The following is a 24427-nucleotide window of genomic DNA, read 5'->3' as shown; positions in this document are numbered from 1 at the left end:
TTTCACAGGTTCAGTGAAATATTAATTTCAGAATTTTGGCAACACACTCACATATTTAAAACGCTTTGGAAACTGTACTTGTGGAAATTCCATATAATCCTATGGAAAGCGGCATTTACTCTCCATACTACGTCTGTGTCCTACTAGGGAAGAGAATGTGGATAGAGGTGAGTGTAGTGTGGACTGAAATATTTTACTCTAGCACTCGTCTCAGCAGTGGCTATGGTGGTGTGGCCCCATGAAAAGATTCTACACAGTCTTCTTGGGTGTCAATCTGTTTGGGAGTTGGCTTTGTATTTCGGGGATCCAGATCAGAAGTTCTTAGCTGAGGGGATCATAGACTTGGGTTTATCGGGTCCATGGTGGGCCTTTACGGGCAACAAGAAGTTAAATTACAAGCCCTAAAAAACATTCTAAGCATTGGGATATCTATGTCAGGTTAGATATGTTAGATGGACTCTGCCCCAGGTCTCCCAAGCCACCTACCTATCCACATCTACTCATTAACTACGCCCACCCATCTGCTAACACCCCCCCCACTGCACCACTTCTCACTAATAAATGGGTAGGGTAGTTAAGTGGGTTCGGTTGGTAGGTAGGTGAGGAGTAGGATAGCTAATGTGTAGGAATATTTAATTGGGTTGGAAGCAGTTGGGTAGCTGGGAAGTGAGTTGGTGGATGGTTGATGAGTTGGTGGGAGAGTCCACAGTCCAAGTTCCTCTAGCTTTGGGGTCCCAGGCTTGGTCAAAGAGGCTCCAATTTTTTTCAATTCAATGGTGAGAGGTGTGAGTTAGATTTAACTTACTGCCTTGGGTGAATTTCTTCTCTAACGAACGACTCCACAGTTGGCGTTGCTTTAAAACACTTGACCCAGCATTTAAATTTATATCAGGGCATTAGCAGCAGCCAGCATGTGGATACTGGCACTGAAATTCAGGAATAACTGCCCAATTTCAGGTATTCGGGTACCAGTGATGTTCAGTACTTGTACCTAGATATGCTCCAGATAGACTTAGGATTGCCATTCATGCTGTCCTAACTTTATCCACGTAGTTAGGAGTAGCCTAATGGTTAGTACAGTGGGCTGAGCCTGGGGAGCTGGGTTAAATTCTCACTGCAGCTCTTTGTGACCCTGGGGAGGTCACTTAACCCTCTATTACTCCAGGTACAAAACGTATGTGATCCCAATAGGGATGGAGCAAGTACCTGTATATAATGTGTACAGTGCTGTGTATGTCTATTAGTGTTATAGCAGTGATAAGTAGTAGTAGTTGTTAACCAGTTGGCAGGCTGAATATTGATACTGATGGGTAACTGGAAACGTCACTCTGGCTGGATTTTCAGCAGCATTATCCAGATAACTCCACTGAAAATTGGGGTAGGGCCAGGTGGGTTGCACTTATGGATCTTCTCCTGCCTGAATAAATGCCACTGAATATTGACCGTTTTTTTTGTTCCTTTCCATTATAAAAAGGTGCACTGTTCTTAGTGCATCTTTTCACTTATGTTTTGTACGCATTTTATTGTCTTGCTTTTTGAATTCACAATGCAGTTGTGCAATTTTAGTGTACATTTTTTTTATTCATGTTTTATTACATTGATCTCTTAGAGTTTTACATCCAGTCTCTGGCAACCACACCTGCCAAAGGAAATAGACAGGATGGAACTGGTTCAAAGGGAAGCTACTAAAATGATCAACAGTCCTCACCATAAAGCACAGAGAAGCTGGAATATACCTGAAACTTCCAAATACCTGCAAGGAATACATAACACTCAGAGCAGGCCTTTTTCTGAAGTAAGGAATGCTTGAGATTGAGGGGTCTTGGGGTGAGGGTGAAAGAGGTGCAATCTGAGGAAGTATTTGTTTATAGAAAGGATGAGGAATCTGTATAATGCTCTCCTATTAGAGGTGCAAGAGATTAAAAAAAAGTGTCAGATTTCAAGGAAGTAAGGGATGCAAGCAAAAAGGATCTCTGAGGGAGAAAAGAATTACAATTCTTAGGACCTTTATCTGCTGACATTTTCAATGTTCCTGTCATGAGACCTGCAGTGATACTCACCAAGGCAGAATGTGGCATGCGTTACTCACTTGTTTTCGGACGTCATCCTTTGTGGTTTTCCTTAGTATTTGCAAGGGCATGTGAATGGGGCTTTGAGATTGAGAATCTTCTATAACTCCATATACCGACTATGAAGAAAACAACACACTAACGGTCAACTCAACATTTGGGAATTCATTTAAAGAAGCAAGTTGTTACCTGGCAACAAAAAATAATACTGCTCCAATTCTTAACAGTGTACATTGTTAATGTAGGGGAGCTGAGGAGAAGGGGGTATTGGGTAAATATAAAATAAAATAGTCTTCCTGTATTTTCAACAACATTTAATGAGGAGATTGGGATGTCTATGGCCATTATGTATGAGGCTGGTATGTTTCTGTTCAATAAAGATTTAGGGGTCCTTGTACTAAAATGTGTTAAGTTTTGAGCTTAATGCACAACAATGCAGAATTTTAATGAATGGCAAGCCCAGAATTAACACTGCATCAAGAAGGGGCTTTCCCACAAATTTTTACTGCAGGTCGTGTATTAATATTCAGATTAACATGCGGTACCTGCTCTCAGTTAAAATGGAAGTACTTAGCACTTCCTATTTAGGAGATGGTAAGTGGTCCCACGTTAACTCTTTGTTAGCCAGTTAGCACACAGGAAGTATATTGTGCTAGCTGGCTAAAACTTCCATGCCCACTCTTCAGCCATGCCACACCCCCTAACAGAAAAATTTGGCAAAATTCAGTAATGTACGATATAACATGTAGAATAGGCAAATTACTGCAAAATCCCTTATTGCGTTCATGTGATAACCTGTTTCCGCTCGCTATCCACGCATTAAGGGCTTAATGTCCTTTACAAAAAGGGCCCCTAAATTTGGAAAAGAGTTGAGTGGTACTTTGTCTTTTTCTTTTGTCAGGAAGTACTCAGACGTAGAAAACCTAAATAGCATAACGTTTTGCTAAAAAAGGCAATCTTTGAATATTAATTTCCCATGTTTTCATATATTTCATAGTGTTCAACCAAGCAAACAGCACACACATGCTCTCTGGCAGCTACCAACAGTAAGAGTACATATATTTCAGTCACAGAATGGTCTCTTTCAGCTACAGAGAATCATTTTCTACAACTGAAAATCTACATTATGACCTCCCCTCAGTGTTTCTGTACTGTCTTCATAGGAGTATGCCATAGTTTGCACAACAGCTTTCAAAACTGAAAAATAAAGATTGTCTATATTAAATAAAAAGTTGTAACTTGGAGGAAGTTTCCTCTTGAAACACACCCTAGTCTAGAATGACAAAGGTAGAGTCGAGCTGCCCACAACTCACAATTATGAACATGCATATTGGTAAAAATATGCCAACCCAAAAGTAGCTCTAAGCTATTGCTCGGATGGCCACACCTTCAGAAGAAGCACAAATGTAAAGTGGAGGATCCCAGGCACGAAAAGAGAGGGGTGAGAACATATTAAGAGCAGGGGCGTAGCTACGGGTGGGCCTGGGTGGGCCCAGGCCCACCCAGTTTAGCCTCAGGCCTACCCACCTAGAATCCGTGTTCTCCAATCAATCCTCGCCCTCTCCCACTTCTGCCGCAGTGCCGCACCTCACAGTCTCCAACCCCTGAGGCAGCACTTACTCTTTGCTGATAGCAACTCGCGGCGCCGACATCCTGCTCTGGGGCCTTCCGCATCCTGCCTCCATAAACAGGAAGTTACATCAGCGTGGCAGAGGGAAGTCCCCGGAGCAGGACGTCGGCACCGTGAGTTGCTATCAGCAAAGTGTAAGCGTTGCCTCGGGGGTGGGTGACAGAGCTCCACTAGGGCCAAGCGAACGGGGCGGGATCCATAAGAGCAGGAGGAGTCCACAGGACCATAGTGCACCGTCACCAGTGACCCGTCCCGGTGAGAGCACACCGGCAAGAGAGCTTGCGACGACCATAGTGATGGGGAAGGAAAAGGATCTCCCGTGGATCGTAGTGATGCAAGGAAGCTCCGAAGTGACGGTGGGAATAGGGCGCTTTGGGATTATAGTAATGGAGAAGACAGGGGTTGTAGTACTGGAACTGTTTCTTGGGGGGGGGGTCCTAGGGGCTCCAGTGATGAGAGGGGGGGGGGGTCCTAGGGACTCCAGTGATAAGAGGGGGGGTCCTAGGGACTCCAGTGATGAGAGGAAGGGGTTTTAGTGATTGTGGAAAGGGGAGAAGGGGGTTCCTGTGGATTCTATGGGAGAATCTTGCCCTGAACCCTTTATCCCCATCTCTTTAATTCCCTTACCTCTTAGTTATTCTGTCTGTCTGTGTCCTATTTAGATTGTGAGCTCTGTGAGCAGGGACTGTCGTTTCATGTATGGTGTACAGTGCTGCATATGCCTTGTAGCGCTATAGAAGTGAGAAGTAGGTGCAGGAGCAGTGCCGACAGCATTAAATGCAAGTGCTGCGGCTGGTGTCGGAGAGGGTGAGAAAGTTAGTGGGATGCTGCTGGCCCTGCAAGGGGAGGGGGCTGAAGGGAAGGGAGAGGTGCTGGACAGGGAGGGTGAGGAAGACAGTGGGGTGCTGGCCCTTCAAGGGGAGTGGGCTGAAGGGAGAGGTACTAGGTGCTGGACTTGTTGGGGGGGGGGGGGTAAAGAAGATTTGAAGGTGCTGGCCCTGAGAGGGGAGGGGCCTGAAGGGAACAGAAAGGTGTTGGACTTGCCAGGGGCAGAGGGTTGGAAGGGAGAGAGGTACTGGACTTCCAGAGGGGACAGGGGAGAGGTTTTGGATTTGCAGGGGGAGGTGGAGGGAAGGGAAGAGGTGCTGGATATGCAAAGGGTTGAAGTGAAGGGGAGAGGTGCTGGACATGTTGGGGGGCTGGATGAAAGGGAAAGAGGTGTTGAACATCTAATGGGGGCTGGATGAAAGGGAGAGAGATGCTGGACATGGAGGGGGGGCTGAAGGAGAGGTGCTGGATATGCAGATGATGGCTGAAGGGAAAGGAGACAGATGTGGACCTGCAAGGAGGGCTGGAGCAAAGGGAGAAAAGGTGCTGGACCTATGGGAGGGGTTAGAGGGAAGGGAGAGAGATGCTGGGAGAAAGAGCCAGATACCTAAGGGAAAGGAAAGAGAGGAAGAGAAGCTGGTTGGGGGGGGGGGGGGGGGGGATCAGGGAGGAGAGAGAAAGGGGACATGGGGAAGTATACAGATACAGAAGGGAGATGATAGGCATTAGGTGGGAGCATGGGGACAGGGACACAAATGTGAGATGCTGTATGGGGATGGCACATGGGCACAGAGGGGTAATGCCTGACAAGGGGGGGAACAAGGATATGGAATAGAGATAAAATGCTGGACACTGGAGAGGGGGGGTATATGGACACGGGGGGGGGGGGGGAGATACCAGTCAAGGGGGAGAATAGGAACACAGAAGGGATTTGCTGGGCATGGGGTACATAGGTGCACAGAAGAATGATGATGGGTGAGGGGATATGAACACAGGGGAGATACTGGACAAAGAAATGTAGGAAAACAGAGATGGATGATGGACATGAAGAAATGTCAAATAGACAGGAGACCCTGGCAAGTGAGTTAAGAGAAGACAGAGGGAAGCAGAAACCAGAGATTGGGACCAATATGATTTGAGAAATAAAATGACCAGACAACAAAAAGGTATAAAAATTATTTTATTTTCAATGTTGTGAATATAATATGTTGGATTTGGAATGTACATCTTGCCAAAGTTGATGTTAAACATGGCTGGGATCCAGGACAGAAATCTAGGAAACGACCCCAAAGTACATTACCAGGCTGCGCCTTCAGCTTCCAGCATGCACAATTGCCCTAGTTGCAACCCCTAACACCATCCCTGGCATGTGCCATCTTTATATTTTGCACAGGAGCAAATGCCTTTCTTTCTTGTTTCTCTAGAGTTGTACTACATGCAAGGGCTAGTTTCTTGGGGTTTCCATTTAATTTATATTTCTAGAGTTTGTGGTCACTTATTCTGTATTTGGCATTTATGTCCTGTGTGTGTGTGACTGAGGTATTCTGTTAGCATGACGTTTCCATGTAGCATTCTGTAGTAATTTGGCTTGTTCAGCTTTCCTGATAAATGTATTTGTATTTTGGGGCCCCACTATAATATTTAAGGCACTTCTTTTTCATAGGTAGGATCTTTGTTTTTGGAAGTTAGTGTTGGCATGGTAGGTTTGCTCTAGGTTCTGAGTGACTTTTGTTTTATAGATTTTTTAAAATTAATTTATAATGTGTCTGTAATTGAGATTACACTAGAAACCAAAATTTCTTTGTATGATGAGTTTTATGGAGAATTGTCCTTGCTGTGCTCTGTATCCATTGTTGGTGGAGGGCCAGGAGGTTCTCTTGATGCAGAATGTGTTTGGCTTCAATACCATATATGTGTTGGAGGAGCATGACTCAGTGGGGCTGAATAGTGCAGTCTATTGTACTTCCCTTAGGTCTCAATTGGCCTGCAGCCACTGAAACCTGCACTGCAACCCTCATTGAAGTTATGGGGAGTTGGGTAGGGACAGAGCATGGGTGCATCTGGTTGCTGTTTTTTCTCTTTCAAAAAAGTTGGCAACTCTAGTGCCCACCCATCCAACCTGTAGGCCCACCCAAAAATTGCCTTCTGGCTACGCCACTGATTAAGAGAAGTGGTGTTTCTTCAATGTTTAACTTTTTAAAACCAGGTGTGTTTTATCAGTGTTTATTGGTCAAACCTTAAATCAGAAGCCCTACATCTATCCTAGTGCTATTATCGTACACATGAAAAATCCTTTATCAAATTACCATTATTGGGAGGTAATGTTATAAACCATTTTCGTGTGTAAAATGCTGTTTTATGCAACTCAAAGGGAAGGGAAGGGAATGGAGATGGGAATTGATATACCGCCTTTCTGAGGTTTTTGCAACTACATTCAAAGCGGTTTACATATATTCAGGTACTTATTTGTACCAGGGGCAATGGAGGGTTAAGTGACTTGCCCAGAGTCACAAGGAGCTTCTATAAAATTGCTTCATGCTTTAAAATATATGCAATGCAAACAGGCATGCACTTGTAAGTTACTTCATAGTAGGTGTGTTCAGAGGGAGGTGTTTGGGTGGAGCACAGATGGAGTTGCAAATGTGCCCATGCTGATTTCATACATTTCAAATTCTTGCTGATCTTTTTCCAGTCTGCTTTTTCACCTGCCAAACAGGACTACTACATCCAGTTGACAAAATCTCTTGGCTCAAACCCTCGACATCTCTTTGTCACACTGAACTCTCTCCTCAAAGTGCCTTCACCTCCAACTCCCCCTTCACTTTGTCCCCAGACCCTGGCTGAGTACTTTCATGATAAGGTTCACAAGATTAACCTTGAATTCTCAACCAAGTCACCTCCACCTCTCCTTCCTTCAGTCCATTCTCTCAACCCTCCTTCAACCTCTGCCTCCTTTTCTGAAATCACTGAAGAAGAAACTGCACATTTCTTTCCTCCTCAACATTAAGTACTTGCTCCTCTGATCCTATTCCCACCCACCTACTTAGCACTATCTCTCCTACTGTCATCCCTTCTATCTGTCATATCCTCAATCTTTCACTTTCCAATGCGACTGTTCCTGATGCCTTCAAACATGCTGTGATTAGAACACTCCTCAAAAAATCTTCATTGGACCCTATCTGTCCTTCCAATATCGCCCCAGCTCCCTCCTCCCTTTCCTATCCAAGATAATTGAATATGCTGTTCACCGTTGTTGTCATGACTTGGAAAGGGGCAGGACAAAGCGGCACTTCAGCATGGGTCTCCACTTAAAGAGCACCTGCAGTGCTACCGTTGATGTTGATTTAATCTTCAGACTGGCCCGGAAGGAGCTAGGGGGCAACAGTGGCAGGCCCAGCAGCAAGAAGAGAAAGTAGAAGATGCTGGATATAGGATATGGGTAGGGAAGAAGAGATGAAGGGGAGAGGGGGTTAGAAGGGGAGGAGACATGCTAGCCATGGGGGAGGGAAGTAGAGAGAGGAAACCTTGTGGATATATGAGGGTGGGGGGAAGCATGACTGAAGGTATGCTTGCCTATGGTATCTGATACCCTTGGGTCAGCCATGTCTGGGCATTTTCTTTCTCTAATCATATTGGTTAGTCTCTTTTTACTACTTTCCTTGTGTCAGTTTTCTCCTGTGATCCCTCCTAGGGTCTTCTTTCCATTTCTTCTCTTTCTCTCCTTGTCCTCAGTTACAGCAGAATAGTTTAATAAATATTTTCATGCCTTTGTAATTCTTGATGTTCTATTTTTATTTTCTTACTAAATTTTTCTTTCTTGAGCCTTCTGTGGTTACTCCGTTTTACTTACCCAGTTTTCATTTTAGATTTTCCCATATTTACTTCTCTTCTTTATTTTCTAAATTTCCTTTTTCTATTATCCATTCTATTTTTAATACTTCTTATTTCATACATATATCTTATTTCTTTTGTTTCCCTTTGGTTTTTCATTATGCTGCTCAAACTCTTGAATTCTCCTCCTTCCCCCTTACACCTTTCCTCCTCACATACACACATCTCTTCTCTCCAAGCACTCACCTTGTCACATACTGTCCTCTTCCTGCTCATATCACACTTTCCTTTCCTCTTTCCCTCATCCTCTCTTCTCATCAACCCTTTCTTCTCTCATCTCCTACCTTTCTTCTTTTATCAAATTTTAATAAACATAAACATCCTTTTCCTTTTTTTCATCCTCCCCTCCCCTCTCTCATCTTTCTCTTTCTTCCCTTTCACACACTCACATTTTTTTCACCTGCCTTCTTTACTCCACCTTCCTCTTGTCTTCCCATCACTTCTTCCTCCTTCACCCTCCCATGCTCTATTAACCATTTATTTTCTATTTCTCCTCCAGTCCCATCCTTTCCTTTCCTTTTCTTATCTCTCTCATACTTTGATAGTTCTTCTCTGCCCACTCTTTGTCTCACACCACACTCCTTTCTTCTTTTCCTGTTCCCTCCATCTCCCTGCCTTATATCTCCCCTTCCTTTCCTTTATCCCTGGCCCCCTCTCTCCTTGTCCCTGTTCCTCCAAACCCTGGGTCCTCTCTCCCCAACTGCTCTGATCACCTGCTTCTCAATTATGGACAGTAGTCATGTAGTATGTCCTGTGCCTCATGTCTTCCGAGCTTCGTACAGCCTGTCTTGCTGTAGTTGCCACAGGATCTGTTGGAACCCACACAGCTCAGGAAGATGAAGCAACTCTTTGAACAGTGCTTGCTGTGCGGGGAGGAGTTGCATCCATCATTGTTCTTTCCCACTGTCTGCCTGCTTGTTTGTCATCTCTGCCCTTGTGGTCTAGGGCCGACACTTGACTACATCGGAGTATCTATGCTACAACTGGAGTGGCAGGACATTTCTGAGGGTGGCATTTGCCACCCCATAGTGACTGACACCTATGTACACTTCAAGAAGAAGCTTAATGTTTGGCCACTGCCAGCTATGACATGCCTCTGTTTTCTGTCTTCAAGCAGTGCAAATTTTGTGGCACACCATGAACAAGAACTTGTGTGTTTGTGTGTCTCATCTGACTGATACATAAACTCCATGAGCAATGGCTCTCAGAAGAGGAACCTTTTACGTGGCCTTTCTGATGTCTGTTTTTCTTATTCTTGGTTCTGATTTTTTTTTTGTCTAAAGATATTTCAATTCTTCTAGCTATGCAACATGCTATTACGATCACTCTCTTTCTTTCTGTCAGCTAAGGTTATTCTTCTGCTGTTGTATGCTATATAAATACTTTCCATTTATTGACCTTCTGTCAACATAAATTTATGATTATATTTCACCTAACAGTTCCCCAATGTCCTTAGATACACAGTGGTGGAAGCTGATAAGAAGGAAGAGCCTTAACCTGTGACAGGATGAATTTAAAACATATTGTTGCTAATGCTGCAGCTTTAACACTTCGCCATACTCGTTATTATCATGAGGTAATTCTCAGTGTTTTGCATTAAACTGGTTATTCTATAAATTGTGCAATCTATGAGAGATTAATTCGAATTGACCTTGCTGAAGGCTTCAGTTTTCACATTGCTTTTTAAAGTCAAAAAAATATTTATAGCTAAATTTGGATAAAGTGAGGAGACTTACGATACACGATCTTACATGTGGCTTTATGTCCCCTTCTCATTCTGTGCTTTTCTATACCATAATTGCTGGTTATTGGAAGAAGATGACAAATTGGACACTCTAAACATACCTTGTTTGCCAGAAATTTACTCTCCACAACCACTGCCTGACACTAGCGGAGACACGACGCTGTGTGAGATGAGCCAATTTGGCAATTCCTACATATAGTTATCTATCTATATATAACACAGTTAGGACTAGGAGACATCAGCATTTGCTTACTTCTAAGTTACTTTGCCGAGTAAACTGACCTTTTTGATCTTCTGGGGATTTTTCATCCGACGGCACTTTCTGATGTCCATTTCCGTTGTGTTCACACACCCTGGCTGAAGAAGAAAGGTTCCCCAGATTACTATTTATAGTCATAACTTACCGGACGGTGTGTTACCCCCTCACTGTTCCACTGGAGCGAAAGTACAGCTTTTAATTATAGATCAACAACATGATATGTGTTAATTGACTCTGCATGCTTTGTTCTGTGGAGACAGATCTGTGTGTGAGTAAAAAAAACTTTTTAAACAGAATGTAATTAAACAAACTCTTCGTGCTATCAGGTTTCCAGCAAACCATGTTGTGTTTATTCTGAGGTACACTTGAGCAGGAAAATAACTTTTCTGTGGGTAAGCTTCCCTAGAAGGTTTTAATAATGACCTCCATCTAACTTACATTTTTGTTATTTTTTGGTCTATTAGAGTTTAACATGGATTAAATTAGGTCTTTTCTCCGTCTTTCTTTTCATTACCTATGTCTCTCCCTCCCCCCCCCCCCCCCCATCATTATTTCATATTTCAAAAAAGGCATAGAGGCCCTTTTATCAAACAGTGGTAAAACATGGCCTTCGTGTGCCCAGGTCTTTCCATGCTCCAAGGCCATTTTTATCACTGTGGTAAAATGGCTGAATTTCCTATTTTTTTGTAGTAATGGCCATGAGCTAATTTTGCCATTAGCTCTTGGCCATTAAAACAGATTAGCATTTGGGCCCTTACTGCCACCCGCTATGTATGGGATAAGGGCTCAAGCACTAAGTACATGCTAATTGGTTAGAGTGCAGCAATGGAGTTGCATTAGGCGATTAGCGCAGAATACGCCCACTCTCCGCCCCCCACAGTCATGCCCCCTGCACCAAAAAATACATTTTATTTGTAGCATGTGGGTAGTGCACACACATCCTGAAATTACCACAGGATGCCTCAGCGTACTCTGCAGTATGCCATTTTTTGCTGCAGTTAGCATACGTTATGTCACGGTTTTACCGTGACTTGGCGACATCCTAGGACCATGCTGGCCTATGAGAGTGAGGAGGAGTCTACAGTTGCACCCACCAGTGCTTTGTCAGGCACCGTTCTGGAGATTGGACGGGCTGGCGTCTGTTTTGGATGACGTCAAACCCGATTTAACTCCGCCAATATTTGAATCAGATGCTCTAGCGTCAAAGCTGCCCCAGCCTTGGTTTGTCAGGTACTGCGGGTTTTGAGACGTGTGCTGCTTGTCTCAGTGTGGGTTTGCCTTCAACCTTGTGCTTGCTGAGTATTGCTGCTTGGGTCTGTGTGAGCTTACTTCTTGACAGGGCCACCGAGACACTAAGCCAGACAAGGCTGCCTCCCCCCGCCACGGCCCCCCCCCCCCCCACCACAGTCCCCAGTCTCACCTGCCTGCCCTCGGCTCCATCTGCCATCGGGCCCCCTGCATTAAAAATCGGCAGCGCCTCAGCTCCGTTTGGAAAAGCAGATCGCCTCCCTTCGGGCCTTCCCTCACTGTGTCCCGCCCTTGTCTGATGTAATTTCTGGTTTCCGCGAGGGCAGAACACACAGGGAGGGCCCGAATGGAGGCGATTTGCCTTTCCAAATGGAGCTGAGGCACTGCTGATTTTAATGCAGGGGGCCGGGTGGCGGACGGAGCCGAGGGCAGGCAGGTGAGACCGGGGACTGCAGCGCTGGTGGCCTGATCCCGGTGCTGGGCCCTCCTTGGAGGCCCAGGCCCGGGAAATTTTGTCCCCCCTGCCCCCCCTCTTGGCAGCCCTGCTTCTTGACCTTGCGCCTGTGTGTGTTATCAGCACAGCATGTGCTGCTTGTCTCAGTGTGGGTTCACCTTTAACCCTATGTTTGCTGCGTGGCAATAAGGGTGCCTGCACTAACCCTGCGGTAACCGGGCAGTGAGCGTCAATGCTCGATTGCCACCAGGTTATCGCTGTGCAAGCCATTTCCGGAGTTTTTCTTTTTTCCCCCAGAAATGGCGTGCGCTTGGGGCGGGACTACCGCCGGTGGCCGTGTTGAGCTGGCAGAAGTCCTGGAAGAGCAAGCGGTAAGCCTACCAACGCTCTGTAAAAGGACCCCTCTATGAACTAAAATAGTTTTCACGTGTATCTGCACTGTCATATTCAAAACCTCAGATATAGATAGTTGCCAGAACATGTCAGGTAATTGTTCTAATAGTCTGGCACGGGCTTAGCACATAAAAAATGAAGACTCGAGTAGGCATCCTGTGGTAAATTGCAATCTGCACAGACTGTGCACAAAAAGTTTTTTTATTTTGGGGGAGAAAGCGTACACGGAGAGTGGGTATTCCTGCACTAACCAGTTAGCTCATCTTTGGCTGCAGTGGAAATTGAACCCAGTTCCCCAGGATCTCAGCCCACTGCAGTAACTATTAGGCTACTCCAGGGGTGTAGCCAGACTTCGGCGGGAGGGGGGTCCAGAGCCCGAGGGGAGGGGGCACATTTTATCCCCTCAGCGCTGCCGACCCCCCCCCGCCATTTTTTTACCCCCGCCGCCACCACCACCACCACCTTTCACCCTCTCCGGCACCAACCCTTTCGACCCCCCCTTCCCGTCACCACCAACCCTCCCCGCCGCTGCCATCACTGTCGGGTACCTTTGCTGATGGGGGACCCCAACCCCTGCCAGCCGAAGTCCTCTTCTCCGGTGCGGCCGCTTTGCTGGCTGATCTGCAAGGCTTCATTCTGTTTCTGTGAGTTTAACGTCCTGCACATTGTGCAGGATGTCAGACTCAAAGAAACAGAACAAAGCCTTGCAGATCAGCAACGTGGCCGCACCGGAGAAGAGGACCTCGGCTGGCGGGGGTTGGAGTCCCCCGCCAGTAAAGGTACCTGACGGCGACAGCGGGTTGGCAGCGGAAGGGGGGTCGAGAGGGTCATTGGCAGGGGGTCCAGGGCCAAATCTAAGGGGGCCCATGCCCCCGTGGCCCCACGTAGCTACGCCACTGGGCTACTCTAAGCACTATTCTATAAACGGTGCTCCATGTTGGGTGCCATTTATAGAATAGCCCTTAGCACATGCCCAATTTTGTACCAACTGAAACCTGGTGTAAATCCTCATGTCTTAATTAGGCACGGATCTCTCGTATTCTATAACACTACACCCTTCTTTAGTGAATGCCTGTATTCTATAATACTACACCCATCTTTAGTGAATGCCCCTGACCTACCCATGCCCTTCCTATAGCCACACCCCCTTTTCACTTGCATGCTAACAAATTTATATGCCTAAAAAAATAGAATAGTGCCTAGAAAGATGCGCATTTAAATCCAAATTGGTCCCAATTAGTGCCAATAATTGATTGTTAGCGCTCAATTATTGGTGCTAATTGAATCATTATTCAATTAAATTACACATGCAAATTGGACTTGTGCATGCAATTTTGAGTGCCATTTATACAATTTGGGGGTTAATGTACAAACTATGGCCTTTAGTTTCAAAATGCACTGAAAAGGAAAACTTTACCACTGGTCGGTGAACATCCCAGAAGCCTCTCTCTTGACTGTCTAAAATTTTTCTTTCAGTTTTATCCTTTTTCCTGTCAATTCTGCGAGTAAAGAGAACAAAAACATTATCTGAGTTTGGCAATCATTTTTTCTGATGATTTGCTAATTATTAATTTCCCATAACAGTGCAGAGTGGAAAAAGATGAACAGTTCAGAAAAGATGTGAAACACGGTGGGGGTTTTGAACCCATGGTTCTATTTGAAATCCTCTGGGGTACATAGTCAGCAGGTTTAAGAAGAGAGGATAGGCTCCTGCCTGCTTAAACTGCACTCATTGGGCCTTCCTTGGATATTCATGGAAAATGAAAAATTGAAAACTGAAATAAGAAAAGCAAAGAAAAAATTTAGAAAAGGGAGATCTTATGAAGATTTGCACCACAATCATTTTCTTTGAAAAGAAAGAACAGAATTGTTCATATGAGTTGTGCTGCAGTTAGATCTGATGATCCCCAAATAAAATAATAAATATACTGTTTAGTCTATTGCAGTCATAAGATATTTGGTATAAAGATTTGGATGTTTGGGACACTGGATGAAGTTATATAGTTGTTAGTCCCCACACTGGTTATTTTGGTGGGTTACAATTTGAATAATTGGTTGTTAGCACTGAATTGTCTAATTGGTTTCCACGTGCGTCTGGGGGCCCAACTTTGGATGATCTATATAAAATCCAGGAGAAAATGGGATATATTATATAAGTAGTGCATAAAAAAATCAGCGCTGAAAATTTAATGTGCTTAGTGCAATTCTATAAAGAGCATGCATCCTTTATAGAATCACGCTTAGGCATAAACTGCGCCTAACTATAGGCGCCTGCAATTAGGCTTAATGCTGGTACCTATAGTTTAGCGCAGTTCAGCTATATTTTATATCAATGCACATAACATTTGGGAACGCCCCCAGAAATATCCCTATCCATGCCCCAAATATGTACACACACATCGTTATAGAATACAATATGCGGGTAAATCCTAATTATTGCCAATTAGTGTTGCTAATTGGTTATCACCCAATTAGCGCTGATTGGCTCATTACTCAATTAAGTTATGCACTTCAATTGGGCATGTGCCCAATTTAACACATGTAACTCATAGTGCCATATATAGAATTTGGTCCAATGTGTTTCTTTCTCCTCATTTTCATTTAACAACACTTAACGACGCAGGATATGTTATTGCAAATGACGGCCCATTCCTACTGAACAACTGACGATCTTGGCAATGATTTTAACTTTATTGCTATGACCTGTGTGTGAAGATACAAAGCCCATCTGAAATGGCTAACCTACTGTATTGTGCGGATACTGGTTTCCATTTCTCTCATGCAGTCTCACTGTTCAGCACATTTAATTAATACCTACTTGACTTGAGCCTCTGCTTGCATAAAGATGAATTCCCATTTCCTTGCAAAAGCTCTCTGCAATCTTGCTAAATTTTCCTAGGAAGAGAGTAAAAAGAGTTAGGGTAGATCACTAACCCTCCTTCCCTTTTACAAAGCTGCGCTACTGGCTGCTGCACGGTAATGCCAACACAGCCCATGTGTCGGCATTACTGCGCAGCAGCCAGCAGCACAACTTTGTAAAAGGGGGAGGGGTAAGTTATATATCTTTATTCACTATGCACTGCAGTAAAAAAACATTCTAGCCAGGGCCGTGCCTAGGGTCTCTGGTGCCCCCCTGCAGACTATCAGTTGGCGCGCGTGCCCCCCCCCCCCAGTCCTCCCTGGCTCCAAGGCACGTCTGGGGCGCAATGGAGGAAATGGCTGGGTTTGGCCTGAGCCTCCTCCATTCCATACCCAATTCCCCGGCGCTTTAAATTTACCTCGCTCCGGCTCCGATGTCTGCGCAGCGTCAGTGAAAGCGCTGCCTGTCTGACGTCTCTCCACCAGCCTTCCCTTCGCTCGTTCGTTCCCTCTGTGTCCCGCCTTCTTCTGACATCATTTCCTTGAGGGCGGGACACAGAGGGAACGAACGAGCGAAGGGAAGGGAAGGCTGGTGGAGAGACGTCAGACAGGCAGTGCTTTCACTGACGCTGCGCAGACGTCAGAGGCGGAGCGAGGTAAATTTAAAGTGCCGGGGAATCGGGGATGGAGCGGAGGAGTAAGTTGTTTTTTTTTAAAATACAGCTCGACGGTGTGGCGCCCTTAAAGGCAGGCGCCCCCCTGCGGCGCTTACCGCACTTACTGTGTTGGCACGGCCCTGATTCTAGCCCTTCCCTGGAATAGGTGGTCCTTGATACTTCTCACTATTAAGGCTCCTGAGCAATTCTGGTGTTCAGATATCAATTCTGAATATTCTTGCCATGTTTGTAAATGTTTGGTCTGATAACCAAGTTAATTTGCCTGTTCTCGTCCCTAAGATATCCAGTTAAGAACTAGGACCCTAAAACTAGCATGACAATGTAAAAATATTTGAAGGTCAATTCTATAACTGGGCACCTGTATTTTCATGCCTCTTGGGCATTGAAAATGACAGAATACTGGCATGTATGCCTGAGCTGTACAGTAAGTGCGTGCTGTAAGTGGCATAGCGCATAAACGCAAGCAGGGCATTCACATAGGTGGTCATTGAGCAGGGCTGCCACTTACATGCGTGAGACATTTAAATATCTCCATTGGTATAAATGCACAGCAGGCAGGTCTCTTTAAAAAGAGGAAGCTCTAGAATGAGAGGGCATAAGATAAATTTAAAAAGGGATAGACTTAGAAGGAATCTAAGGAAATACTTTTTTTACAGAAAGGTTGGTGGATGCGTGGAATGGTGGAGACGAGAACTGTATCTGAATTCAAGAAATCATGGGACAGGCATGTAGAATCTCTGAGGGGGAGGAAGAGATAGTGGATGATGTGGATAGGCCATATGACCTTTATCTGCCATCATTTTCTATGTTTCTATATAACTTACGGAAGGAACCCTGCCACATTTACATGATCTATGGCTGGTGTCAATGCCGGGTTATGCCAATATTCTATAACAGAATTTGGGCTGCCAGATGCTATTATGTAATAGGCTCTCCCTGCATGGCACCAGGTGTCTAAATGGAGATGCCACTGGCATGGGGAAGAATGGTTTCCTATGTTAGACTGATCCATTGATAATCAACTCCACAATATCTAGTTTTGCAACCTGTCTATAATACTGAAGGTGTCATATTATGCTATCTTTATGGAATAGATCCAAAATGCGAAACAGGGAAATCCTCTACGATGACGAATCACAGCAGGCAAAAGTAGAGGCTGACCAAAGACGAATCAACACTGGAGATATGAATCCAACAGTCTTTATTGATATAAATAAAAGAAGGACCCGGCATGGGCCGTGTTTCGACGCATGCAAGCGCCTGCTTCAGGGGTCAAATAATGTACTCAAATGAGCACACACTTGCAATGACTGCAGGAACTTGTTGCAAGTGTGTGCTCATATGAGTACTTTATTTGACCCCTGAAGTAGGCGCTTGCATGCATCGAAACACGGCCTGTGTCGGGCCCTTCTTTTATTTATATCAATAAAGACTGTTGGATTCATATCTCCAGTGTTGATTTGTCTTTGGTCGGCCTCTACTTTTGCCTGCTGTGATCTTTATGGAATAGTACATTTGTACTGAAAAATGGGAAAAATCTGAGAGGGTTCGTGCTCCCAATGCCAAGGAAAATCCACCAAGCCATACAAAAAAATGAAAGTAAATCATTGAGCTTCAGAAATGGTCAAATCTTGTGAGGTATTCATGCTGAGAAGGATTACTAAAATTACTTTAATGTTTTGGTGAATTAAAAAAAAACTACAGTACTAGCACAGATTTAAGGGCCCTTTTACTAAGCCACGTAGGTGCCTACATGCGCCCAACGCATGTCAATTTGGAATTAGCACCCGGCTACCGTGTGGCCCAGGCGGTAATTTCATTTTTTACGTGCATCCACTACGCTCACTGGAAAATCATTTTTATTTTCTGGTGCGTGGTGCTAACCGGGAGGTAAAAGGCATTCTACGTGCGTAGACCATTACTGCCCGGTTAACACGCGAGACCTTACCGCTAATGGGTGGTAGTAAGGTCTCACATCCAAAACGTATGCGCACCAATTTTCATTTTGACGCATGTCCATTTTCAGCCAATATCTAAAAATGGCATTTTTTACAGGTGCACTGAAAAATGGATCTGCACGCATCCAAAACACACCGACACTAGTGCAGGCCATTTTTCAGCGTAGCTTAGTAAAAAGACCCCTTACTATGGTCTGTTGACCAGCTGCTGTTTAGCTCCTGTAGTTCTAAAATAAAAAAACCCTTTTCTGAAACCCCTCACCCCTTCTCATTTCCCATTCTGCGCTGACTGCAGCATTGGTACCTACGGCTTCAAAATCTGCCAGCTCAAGTCTTGCTTTGTTCTGCATGGTCCGCTTGCAAAGGTAAATAGCTGCAAGAAGGAAAAATTGCACAAACAAAAAAACATCACTCACACGGCAGAGATAAATAAATAATTAAATAAATAAATCAGATCTGATGAAGTTATTGGAGGAGGTATAGTGTATATATACACATGGATTTCAGTGGTTGGTATCAAAGTTAGGTGCATATTTCAATCTGGTTTCCTTTCCTGCTCAAGTCTTCCCATTTCCCAGGTCCCTCAGAACTGGGATGCCGCAGAGACAGTTTGCTTGATATTCAGCGCTAATTAACCAGCCAGAAATGGCTCTTGGCCAGTTAAATAGCACTTAACTGGCTGTCTGTGAACATTCAGCAGGAGCAGTGGCATTCCTAGGGGGGTGGACACCTGGGGCGGCGCCCTGCCACCCCGGGTGCAGCACCCCCCCGATGCAGTGTGGACCCCCCCGGGTGCAGCATCCCCCCCCCTGATGCAGCGCGGACCCCCCCAGGTGCACGCCGCTTGGGGGGTGCCGCGGCGCGCGCCTGCTCAGAGTTCCCTGACTTTGCGCGTTCGCTGCAGCTCCCTTGCTCTGACCCGGAACAGGAAGTAACCTGTTCCAGGGCAGAGGGAGCTGCAGCGAACGCGCAAAGTCAGGGAACTCTGAGCAGGCACGCACAGCGGCACCCCCCAGCGGCGTGCACACGGGGCGGACCGCCCCCACCGCCCCCCTTGGTACGCCACTGAGCAGGAGATAAACAGTTATCTCCTGTTGGATATTTGTGGTCAGCGCTTGGAGGATAACTGGCTATATCGCTTGATATAGCCGGCTATCTGTGAATATTCAGCGCATCGCCAACTAAGTTTGGCAGCCAAACTGGGCTGCTGAAATAGCAGGCCTATTTTTGGCCAGTTTAAACTTAACCAACCAGCGCAGAATATCGACTTGGCCAGTTATATATAAACTGGCCAAAAATAAACTGGATATTCAATACTGGTCATTGGAAACGGCTTGGCATTGATTATCCAGGCTCAGAACCAACTGCTGGATGCAGCTCGGCTAACTCCCATGGTCTGAATATCGGGCCCAGTGTTCACTGCCATTTGGGGTGGGGGGGGGAGGGGTAGTCATAATACATGGACCTAGCCTAGGACTGGCCACCAGACGCTTTGGTCCTGGGGAACTGAGGAACTGAGTTCGATTCCCACTTCAGGCTCCTTGTGACTCTGGGCAAGTCACTTAACCCTCCATTGCCCCATGTAAGCCACATTGAGCCTGCCATGAGTGGGAAAGCGCAGGGTACAAATGTAACAAAAAAAACCCCACAGGAAATGGTGCTTAAAAGATGCTTTATTTGCTACTTGGTCAAAAGGACCTGACACAATCCGTATTTCTTGCCTCAGGGGTCACAGTGATCTTCAAGTAAGTCCTGAATTAAAGAAATTGCCCAAAGAACTCCAGGTAATGCTATGTGTCTGTATTTTATCCTGAACAGAGTTCTTTGGGCAATTTCTTTAATTCAGGACTTACTTGAATATCACTGTGACCCGTGAGGCAGGCGTTTGATTACACCAAAACACGGACCTTGTCAGGTCCTCTTGCAAAAGTAGTGAATAATGCATCTTTTAAGAACCATTTCCTGTGTTGGAGTGTCTATTGGCCAGCCTCTGCTTTTATTTGATTGTACTGTCCACATGGAGATGTTTCCTGTTTGCTATACCTAATCCTAGCCTAGGACTACCACAGCAATGACACTAAATATTGATCCCAGTTACAACTGAATGGGAAGCTCAAGGGAACAGGAGGAAAATACTGAATCAAAATTGATCATAACAAGAGGCAGATGTCAACCTGAAGCACCAAATTTTCATGGTTTCCAGTAGGGAACAAGCTTTGAGGAAGTAATTTTATAAATTAATTTTCACACATATGTAACTATATAAAATTTCACCTGGTGTAAAAAATAGAGTTGTTGATACGACGGTGCATACTTTTCTAGTAGGTATGTACAAGTATACAGTTTAGGTCAAGCACAGGCGGAGTTTACAAATATGAACACAGATTCTAAAACACATTAATTTACATTGATAGTTAAATAATCTAGGTATGGATATTTACATCTGCTCTTCAGCATATACTCCCTAATTCTATAAAAGTTGCCCCAAACTACATGCGCAATTTAATTGGATAACGAACTAATTAGCACCAATAATTGGCTTAACAAGCAATTATTAACACTAATTAGATTTAATTAGCATTTAAGTGCATAAATGTAGGCATGGGATCCACGCCTAAAATTTACACGTGATAAAAAGGGAGTGCAGAAATGGGAGAATCATGGGCGTAATGGGGGGGCGTTCCTAAAATTAACATGCATTGTTACAGAATAACGGGGATATGCGCCTAATATACTGTACGTACATTTGCACAATGTTTCAGTTGGTGCAAATAGCCGCGCCTAAAGTTAGGTATGATTCCTGGTTGTAAGCACTATTCTATAAACTACACCTAACTTTAAGCGCAGCTTATAGAGCGGCACTTTTTTTGTGAAACTTTTTTCGGCTCCATATAGAGAATTCATCCCTTAATGCTTAGATGTCAAAATTGTAAAATATGATAAGGAACTGAAACCAGGAAAGATTAAAACCTACAAACAAGGCCAGTTATGTGAAGGATGGATGATATGACTTGACTGAATTCAAAGAAACAGATAAACAAGTCTATAAAAGGAGGAGAGGTTTCATATTCCATCTCTTCAAAATCTTTTGGTTCCTCTACTGAGACTAGAAGTTCTGATGTGGAATCCCTCCATGTTGATTCCATTCTGACTTTCCTCAACTGCCTATGTACTGAGCAGCCTTTAAGAAAAACAGTTAACCTATGAATATTTCAGATATTTTCAGGCTTGTAGGAGGAGTAAGTAACAGTCACATTCTGCCAATGCAGCTAATAGTCATCGTAATTCCACCACGCATAGGAGCACAGCACCCACAGAGTCGGTTCCTATGCCACCAAGTGAAAAGCAGAAGTAATGCAATCACAGAGGCACATTAAATTATCTTGGAATTCATCATGTGAAGTATTCAGTTAATTGCTAAAAGTGGCAGGGACTCTGTAGATAACTTATTTTTCAAGCTAAAGAAAATGGACTTGTGAAGACAGAGTCTTTCCTTCAGTTTTATAAAGTAAAGCAGTTACCATGTTAGTTCTAGTAGCGCTATAGAAATGATAATTAGTAGTAGTTCACTTGAATACATAAAGATAAAGGGTGGCTAACAATGCATGTCTTGACTAACTTTTGAGAGCTGGCATTCCCTTTCTTGTGCTCTGAAATGGGATGTTCAAAAGATGATATTACAAATGGATCACAAAGTGCATTCAAATGATAGTGTTAACGGGTAACGATAAGGGAGTGGAATGGAAGCTGGAATGGTCAGAAGATGACAGACAATGGAATTTTATGACTGATAAGAAGTTTCCAATAAAGACTGAGGGGTTCTTTTACTAAGGTGCGCTGAAAAATGGCCTGCGGTAGTGTAGGTGCATGTTTTGGGCATGAGCAGAATCATTTTTCAGCGCACCTGCAAAAAACGCCTTTTTAAATTTTTTGCCGAAAATGGACGAACAGCAAAATGAAAATTGCCGTGTGTCTAGTTTGGCTTTGAGACCTTACCACCGGCCATTGACCTAGCAGTAAAGTCTCATGCGGTAGCTGGGCGGTAATGACCTATGCGTGTCAAATGCCAACTGGCACGCGTCCGATATGTGTGCACAAAAATAAATCGGACGTGCACTAAAAATGAAATTACTGCAAGTGCCATGCAGTAGCCGGGCGGTTATTCCATTTTGGTGCACATTGGGAGCGCGTAGACACTTATGCGGCTTAGTAAAAGGGCCACTGAAATGACACAGATGGCTTTAAATAAAGAGCACACAGACATAAACAGTCTTCAAACTGCTTGTATCACTTGCTAATAAGAAGGTTGTGACTACACATAATAATAATAGTACTAACAAAAATGTATTTTAAAATATCTGTTTGTGAATGCCAGAAGTATAAAAAATAAAATTGGTGAATTAAGACATGTGGCATTAAAGGCTAACATAGATATACAGTAATAGGCACCAGTATCACAGAGATGTGATGGACACTGTGATACTGGGGCATAAATTATATTAACATGACAGGGAAGATCAAATTGGTGGCTGAGATGTGCTATATGTTAAGGATGAAATAGGCTCAAACAGAATAAAATTTCTTCAGGATAAAACTGCACTGGAAGTTTTACAGATAGGAATTCCAAGAATGATAGAGAAAGGTACAGCACTACAGCTGCCCATCTTGGATAAAGAAACAAACCATTAGAGGTCAATAAAATTGGAAACACAATAATAATGGGAGATTTCAATTACACCAGTAGTGATTGGGTAAACAGCATAAACATCAGCCCCTATATTCTATAAAAAGCGCTAAAAATTACATGCGCAAATTTGGGTGCATGCCCAATTTAATTTAATAACGAGTCAATTAGCACTGATAATTGAGATCTTAACAAGCAATTATTGGTGCTAATTGGAATCCACGCATAAATTTTATGCAAGGTCCAAAATGGGCATAGCCATGGGAGGGGCGTGGGCATATCAGGAATGTTCCTTTAATTTACGCACGTTGTTATAGAATTTACACCAAGATTTCATTGGTGTAAATGGTCACACATAAATGTAGTCACGGTTCCCAATGCTAAATGCTATTTTATAAATGGTGCCTAAATGTAAGCGCCCTTTATAGAGTAACGTTTAGCATTATTTTTTCAGCGCCAATTTTTTAGATGTCATTTATAAAATTCAGTTACATATACTAGGGAGGTAACCAGCAATATTCAGCACTGACAGGCTAAGTTTAGCGGCAAAATCTGACCACTTAAATAGCAGTCATATCTTTGGCTGCTATAAACTCAACCAGCCCGCACTGAATATTGATATATCCGATTAAGTTTGAGCTGACAAAAAAAAAATGGATATTCAAAATCCAGCCCAGCCTCCCGTGGGCTGAAAATCAAGCCTCAATATCTCTTTATATATATATTCATGTGATCTATCAGGCTTTATTTTGTATCAGGTCTTTATCTGCCCTTATTTACTATCTGGCCAATATTCAGTTTGCGATGGACAGTGTATTTTTTTTGTCCACTGCCAGTGCTAAAACCAGAAAATCAATGTCAGGCCCTGTACAGTCTCCGGTATTGAATTTCCAGGTTTTTTTTAAAAGCTGGCTGGTACATGACCGGTTAAGTTAATATTCAGACTTAACTGGCCGTGGGTTAGCACTTAAAGATAGGACAGCTATTTATTTGGTCCTATTTATGTGCTAAACTTGGACGGTTAAGTCTTAATATCGGGACCTAACTGGACAGTGCCCTCGGAATGCCCCCAACATAGCCAGTTTTAAGTTCAGTGCTAACCGGTCACTTTCAGCAAGGATGACTGGTTAAGTGCCGCTGAAAATGACTGGATAGCCACGACCAAGTGAGTTAACTGGTCCGTGGCCGTTTCCAGACGGTTAACTCGCTTTGAATATCGGCCGTTATGTTACTAAGATGTTTTATGTGGATAAGGAAAAATAGATCTAGGGGATGAGGAATGAGGCAACTGTAAAAACAGTAGGTAGAGTTTTCAATATTTAGGGAAGCAAAATAAAGCCCATGGGATGGGTGATAAACAGAATATAGTAAGAAAAGAGAACAGTGGTACCATCGCATAAACATTCACCTGTAACTTTAAAGATAGGATGGGAAATTCTCACCATAGTCTGTGTTTTCAGGTTCCCAGCAATTTGAAGGCCAAAAGTATGGAGCCTATAAAACAGCAAAGAAAAAAAAACAGAGGAAAAAACAGATCACAATTCATGTAAAACATCACCACCTAATTTATTGGAGAGCTATGAGCCAGGAATCATAAATCCACATTGTCAAAGCAGCTACACTGGCAAACTGTTTGTAGAGCATTAAATTGGAAGTGCTGACTCCAAACTTTCAGGTGGTTTGTCCATAGCCATCAGAACGGGGGAGTTATAGGTGCTGTGGCACCCCCCAAA

General features: G+C 44.0%; 1 protein-coding gene across 3 annotated transcripts in view; it reads right to left on the bottom strand.

Annotated features, from left to right (window-relative positions):
• Nucleotides 1-24427, bottom strand: part of RGS6 (regulator of G protein signaling 6) — a 495104-nt gene that overhangs the window by 84390 nt on the left and 386287 nt on the right. For all 3 annotated transcript variants that reach the window (XM_030214495.1, XM_030214493.1, XM_030214494.1), the window contains 6 exons: nt 24137-24188; nt 18319-18383; nt 15335-15411; nt 13934-14015; nt 10445-10519; nt 2090-2188 (listed from right to left, as the gene is read on the bottom strand). In XM_030214495.1, coding sequence (XP_030070355.1) covers nt 2090-2188; nt 10445-10519; nt 13934-14015; nt 15335-15411; nt 18319-18383; nt 24137-24188 — 450 coding nt within the window. The remainder of the gene's footprint in view (nt 1-2089; nt 2189-10444; nt 10520-13933; nt 14016-15334; nt 15412-18318; nt 18384-24136; nt 24189-24427) is intronic.

This window comes from Microcaecilia unicolor, chromosome 9 (assembly GCF_901765095.1).
Source record: "Microcaecilia unicolor chromosome 9, aMicUni1.1, whole genome shotgun sequence".
Classification (NCBI taxonomy): domain Eukaryota; kingdom Metazoa; phylum Chordata; class Amphibia; order Gymnophiona; family Siphonopidae; genus Microcaecilia; species Microcaecilia unicolor.
This window is presented reverse-complemented; position numbering and strand designations above follow the sequence as displayed.